At 37.1% G+C, this 6,805-nt stretch overlaps 1 protein-coding gene across 1 annotated transcript; it reads left to right on the forward strand.

Moving 5' to 3' along the window:
- Window positions 1-4,314: 4,314 nt before the first annotated feature.
- On the forward strand, window positions 4,315-6,203 carry LOC105797537 (AT-hook motif nuclear-localized protein 22). Its single transcript, XM_012627498.2, has 2 exons — window positions 4,315-4,798; window positions 4,958-6,203. Exon 2 carries the CDS (start codon window positions 4,985-4,987, stop codon window positions 5,852-5,854), a length of 870 nt encoding a protein of 289 aa, XP_012482952.1. The 5' UTR covers window positions 4,315-4,798; window positions 4,958-4,984; the 3' UTR covers window positions 5,855-6,203.
- Window positions 6,204-6,805: the final 602 nt, after the last annotated feature.

Below are 6,805 nucleotides of genomic sequence, written 5' to 3' on the forward strand. Positions count from 1 at the left end.
GGATTTAAGATAATGGGTGAGATTTAGAGCTATAGTGAGATTAGGCGCCATAATGGAAAATACGAGAAGGACTATTGGCAGATTGGGATCTAAGGCCATGGCCCACGCGTATATGATACGCGCTAAGGAACACGTAAAGGCCCCGGATGTTATTACGAGTAACTTCTCTTTATTTCACATTAATATTCATGCATTGATTGATTTCGGGTCGACGCATTCATACATTTGTCATAGATTAATCAATGAAGGAAATTTAAATGTTGAGTCCACAAAAATGAAGGCATTAGTTACAAATCCTCTTGGTCAAAGTATGATTGTGGATAAAGTGGTTAGGAGCTGCCTACTGAAGTTTTAGAATTTTTTTCTTGCGACTGATTTAATGTTGTTAAAATTTCATGAATTCGATGCAACCTTAGGGGCTGGATTGGTTAACTAGGCACATCACAGTCTTGGATTTTTGTGTTAGAGAGGTGCAGCTATTAGTGGATTCTAACGAATTAGTATTGACCTCTAGAGTAAAGTAGAGCATGAAGTGTAAATTGGTCTCGACGACCTTGGTAAGAAAACTTGTTTTACAAGGTGCGAATGCTTATTTAGCGTATATAATGAATAGTACAGTGGGATGTAAGGATTTGGGGCAAGTGTTAATTGTAAGTCGATTTTTTATGTCTTTCTAGATGAACTTTAGGGGGTGCCACCGGATCGTGAGGTAGAGTTTCCTATTGAGATTGCTCCACGGACTGCTCCTATCTCATCTACTCCATATCAAATGGTGCCTTTGGAATTGAAAGAGTTGAAGGCTCAATTGCAAGAACTTTTAGAAAAGGGATTTATCCGCCCAAGTGTCTCACCATGCAGTGCGCCGATTTATTGTTTTGTGAAGAAGAAGAAGGACGATTATGTATAGGTTATTACCAGTTAAATTAGGCGACCATTAAAAATAAATACCCTCTACCCAGAATTTGATCAATTAGGTGGTGCAAGGGTGTTCTTTAAGATCGACCTTCGCCTTGGCTACTATCAAGTGAAGATAAAAGGTGATGATATCCCTAAGACTACTTTTCGGACTCACTATAGACATTATGAATTTTTGGTGATGCCATTTGGATTAACTAATGCGCTAGTGGTGTTCATGGATTTGATGAATCAGGTATTTCAACCTTACTTAGACAAGTTTGTAGTAGTGTTTATTGATGACATACAAGTATACTCAAGAAGCGAATTTGAGCACACAGATATTTTGTGGGTGGTATTAGATACTTTATGCGAGAATTGATTGTACGCCAAATTTAGAAAGTGTGAATTTTGGCTAAAGGAAATAAATTTTCTAGGTCATGTTATCTCCACGGGTGGAATCAACGTTGGTCATAATAAATTCAAAGTTGTGGTGAAGTGAAAGCTACCAAATAATGTCACGGATGTGCGTAAATTTTTGGGATTGGCGGGGTATTACAGAATATTTGTGAAGGGTTTTTCAGTGGTAGATGCACCTATAACTCTACTTCTCCGAAAAGATGAGAAATTTGTATATCCGAAAAGATGAAAAATTTGTATGTTTTAAAGCCTGCCAAAGAAATTTTGACAAATTAAAGACTATTTTAACTGAAGCGCTTATCTTATCACAACCTGTACCCGGGATTGAGTATGTAGTGTATACAGATGCCTCACTTAATGGCCTTGGTTGTGTACTCATGCAAAATGGGAAGGTGATAGCATATACGTCTTGTCAGCTCAAGCCACATGAAAAAAATTACCCCACTCATAATCTCGAATTGGCTGCAGTTGTGTTGGCGTTAAAGATTTGAGTGACCAAAATAGAAAAAAAAGGCATAGTTGGGTGACCATTTTTATAATTTACCCATAAAAAATAATTTTCAGTATGGATTTAACGTTCCATGTCTTCATTTAACAAATAAATTTTAACAGAATAGATAATTTGCATGTTTCAAAATGTATAAAGGCTAATTTTCCCATTTTTTTCATTAGAAGGGTCGAAATGCAATCATCCCCTACGTATAGGGACTTCCCTGGTACTTTTACCTTGATTGAGTTGGTGTCACTAACTTGCCAAAAATTGTAGTGCAAATTTAAGTACTTTTTGGCTCTTAATGAGCTTGTTTTCTAGACATTTTAGTATCTTTTATTGCATTTTTGTATTTTATAGCTTAGATTCAAATTATTGCAAAATAAGCGTTTTTATGCAATATTTCGAGTTAGTTGACCCATTGGGTCAATACCGGCCTTAAGGTAGTTTGAATACTTTCATTGAGTGTACATGATACCTAATTTTATTCCCAAAAGCACTAGGAACGATAGCTGAGTCGCAACACAAACTTCTAGGATCACAACACAATCAAGCCAATTCTAGAATTTACATATATATGAAGTTGTGTGTCGTAGCAGGCATAAGCCTGTGTCGTGACACAGGTCTAACGGAGGACAAAAATTCAGTAAGGGTGTTTCTGTCCGTACAACTCATATTAGTGTGACTAAGGGTGAGTTTGGATGGGCAGTGCATTTACTTGCGGTTAGTGTAAAAACAGCGGTGGCGATGAGATTAGATACTGTAGCGATGCTATAGCGTGAGACAAAAAGTAAGCTAAACGCACCGCGCCGCACCCAATTGCCCATCCAAACCCACCATAAGGCTTGTATTTGACCTAAATTGAGCTACTAACTTTACCTATATATAGTTAAGCATAGGTTAAGCTTGGTGAGCTTTTGCCAAGCCATTTTAAGGTGTTAGTTTAGTAGATCTAGGATTTTAATTTAGTTTTATTTTCTTTTAAAAAACAATTTTATTTTCTTGTTCTTCGACTTGGATTCGATTTGAGTTCAAGTCTCCGTTATTTAGTATTTTCATAATTTTCTTTTACATTCCTCTTGTAAATGACGATATCTCGACAATTTTTAAAGGATTTCGCGGATCCAAGCACATCAAGAGTCTGAAATGGACCAATTTCTATCTTTCATTCTTTTAATTTAATTTGTGTTCTTGCATGATTAGTTCAACTTTAAGGAAGATAATTATTGAATCGATGAGTGGCTAAGTCCTTTAGGGAGATTAATGAGCAGATGTGGGAGTGATTAACGGAAGAATGAGGGTTTTTTATACGAATTAATTGGTATAAATTTATGTGTGCCTAAACCCTAGGATTGACGACCCTAGGAAGTAATTTAGGTTAAACAAGGTCAAGAGATAAGTTTATCGAGTAAATCGTCATTTATCCCGGTCAAGAAAGTGAAGTTGAGAGATAAGTAAGTACTGGTCGATTAATTAATTAGTAGATGTCGAGAAGTAAAATTGGTTAGTTAATAACTAATTTACTAATAAAACCATAATTCTGGAGTTAATTGCAATCATTGAAACGAGTTAATCTTCTGCTTGCTATTCGAGAGTTTTTCTTTTGTCAACTTCGTTTTAGTAGTTTTGTTTTTATTTTATGACTTTAATCTTTTGTTTTATTTATCATAATATATATAATTTTTAGTGACTACTACTGTTTAGACCTGCTACTGTAGAAAATATTTTTAGATTTAATTTAACCTCCCTTAGGTATGATCATCAGAATACTTATCGGTGTTCCGTTGTAACACAAAACTATATTACAATTTGACATGTTCACTTGCAGATACTGCATTTTAATTATATATATTTTATTTGCACATTTTTTACTTTAAACGTTCGCACGTTTGGAGGTAATGAGTCACCAATGAACTGAGTTCTAACTCAGTTAAGAAATTGCTAGAAACCCATCATTTTATAAAATAACAAATATTATTTTAAAGGTATTTATGTTTTTTTTATATTTTGATAAATCTAAATATATATGTTCATATAAATGAAAATTATAAGATATAAACCTAAATAAATATCAATCATCTCAATTTCATCATTTCAACCAAAATCACATTAACTTTTATATTAACATTTTATAAATTTATTATATAAATATATATTCATCCAAATCGTGATTATGTAATAATTTAGTATAATTTATGATTTTGTATAACACAAGTTTATATGCCCGCTTACAATAATTAAAGTTATTCACAACTGATTGAAGATTAATTAATTTGGATTTGAGGTACAGCATATGTGACTAATGGGCATAACTATTTGTGAGACTTACCTGTAAAGGCTAACTTAGTGTGTGTGTGTGTGTGTCATTATCATGGGACTTGTTTCAAGTACGCAGAAAGTACGCAACTTTTTGGAGAGCTGGAAACATAATTTTTAGTACTGTCTGGTGGTAGCAGTAGTTTAAGAAAAGAAACAATAGACGAGAAGATTATAAAAAAGCAAAGGCATTGAGCTTGTAAATCATTATCTTTACAGTGCAGGCTTTTAATTCCCACAAGATAAAAGGAACATTTTAGAGAGAGAGAGAGAGAGGTGTTTTATTGGGTCCCTGCCGTCGTGGGTGGGAGAGGCCCCACACACCGCCCATGGCGATGCGCACGCTGTCTTACCAAAGCTGAAAACCCAAGGCCATCATCATCCATCCGATGCCTAGACCTAACCCTAACCCAACATCACTATACCCCCCTAAAAATAAAGCAATAATCAAAAGAATCCCCCCAAACCCAAACCCATAAACCACTTCTTCGCCCCCCCCCCCAACCATCCCACCCTCCTTCTCTTCCTCATTTCCTCCCAAACCCTTGACCAATAACTTATCTTTTTACGACAAAGGGGTTATCACTGCCAAAACTGCCTAAGAAAAACGAACTATCTCTGCGGATTGAAGAAATCAAGAAAGATGGCTTGATTCAGCTATTTTCAGCTGAAAATTTGGTGGGAGATGCTTCAAAGCCCTTCCCTGTGCAAGATCGTATTCAATCCACCAAAATTTTTTAAAAAGCCAGAATAATAGGATTCCTATCATCTTTCTTTTATCTTTGTCCATCGAAACTCAGTTGGTTTCTTTGTATATGTTTGCTGTTTGTTGATTAGGTTGGAACTTTGAAGGGAAGAAAAGAAATGGACCCAGTCACAGCTCATGGCCGCCCTGTTCCTCCTCCTTTCCTCCCAAGAGATCTTCATCTAAATCCGCACCATCAATTCTTGCATCACCGCCAACAATATAACTCAGAAGACGAGCCCAACCGTGGCCAGAAACGAGATCGACAAGAAGCAGCAGCAACCACCACGACCAACACGAGTGAAAGCAAAGAAGTAGCCATAAATGAAGGTGAAATCACAAGAAAACCACGAGGCAGACCTGCGGGTTCCAAGAACAAGCCTAAGCCACCGATCATAATAACCCGTGATAGTGCAAATGCCCTCCGATCCCATGTTATGGAGATTGCCAACGGCTCTGATGTTATAGAGACTGTTTCGACTTTTGCTAGGCGAAGACAAAGAGGTGTTTGCATTTTGAGTGGGAACGGAACGGTATCAAATGTAACCTTAAGGCAACCTGGAGCTCCCGGTGCCGTCGTCACTTTACATGGAAGATTCGAAATTTTATCACTTTCTGGGTCGTTTTTACCTCCTCCAGCACCATCGGCCGCATCATGTTTGACAATATATTTAGCCGGCGCTCAAGGCCAAGTAGTCGGAGGAACCGTGGTGGGTCCACTTGCTGCTTCAGGTCCGGTGGTTATTATGGTGGCTTCTTTCGGTAATGCAGCGTATGAAAGGCTTCCCTTGGAGGAAGAGGAACAGCCAGTGGAGCCGACTCCTGAAAGCGGATCCGTAGGGTCACCGATAAGCATGGTTGGTCAACAGCAACAGCAACTATTGCAGGATCCCAACGGATCCTTTGTTCAAGGATTGCCACCAAATCTTCTAAATTCAGTCCAATTGCCAGCTGAGGCTTACTGGGGCACAGGTCGTCCCCCTTATTAACATAAGCACAACGTTTCGGGTTCTTTTCCCTTCCATTCATCTTCTTCCATAAGATAATATTCAAGTTTTAATTATAAGTCTTGATCATGGGATTCATCGGGCTTTGATTTGAACAAGTATGCACAATCTCATGGGTTTCTCCCTGGTGGGGTTTCTTGTTTTCCCTTTTCAGTAGTATGAGAATAGCCGTTCTCAATTGTTCTTCTGATTCTAGTATCTTAACGATGAAGAAGCACCGAAACAGAATATGGCAGTCGTTTCTCAGTTTCTCTCTCCATTACTTTTAAACTTGTCAGAGAATTGTTCTTTGTACAATAAATAAAAATAAAAAAAGGACACCTTTTTTTTATTAGGTTTTCTTTGGCATAGTACTTCCAAGTTTCAGATTCTCTTACACGATCCAAATGCTTAAAGAAAACACTAGTTATGAAATTTTATCAGTTGTATGGGGGTGATGTTCTAGTTAATGTATATATTGACTATGATTATTGGTATTGTTATTATAGCATTAATTATATGAGTGTATTCGGACAAAATATGAAAATATAAGGCTGGTTGAGTTAATGTAGTGGAAGATTGAAGGGGTGGTCGGGGAAGAAGAAGGCAAATCATGGCTTGAAGAAAGCAAGGTGATGGGAGGTTATGGGCTTAGAGTTTTGCTGTCTTTTTTGCAGTGTAAAGTATTGATCGTTTTTCTCTGACTTGCTAGGGTTCATTATGGAATCAGAGATAAACATTGGGTACTGGGTTACACGTGCGTTGCTCTGTCATAAAAAAAAAAAAAACTCTACTCCTTTCCGAGGCAACCCATTTTCCATATACTTCACCATAAAAGCAGAAACTCCAACAATCTCAATTCTCACGAGTTAAAGCTGATCCCTTGTCTTGTTTCCCGAAAAAGATAATATATATTTCAAAGTACATATTGGTACTGCTGCAAAATACTATAAA

This window comes from Gossypium raimondii, chromosome 7 (assembly GCF_025698545.1).
Source record: "Gossypium raimondii isolate GPD5lz chromosome 7, ASM2569854v1, whole genome shotgun sequence".
NCBI classification, from domain to species: domain Eukaryota; kingdom Viridiplantae; phylum Streptophyta; class Magnoliopsida; order Malvales; family Malvaceae; genus Gossypium; species Gossypium raimondii.

Coding starts and splice junctions, on each gene's coding strand:
- LOC105797537 (XM_012627498.2), top strand. CDS start 4,985: ATGGACCCAGTCACAGCTCATGGCCGCCCTGTTCCTCCTCCTTTCCTC.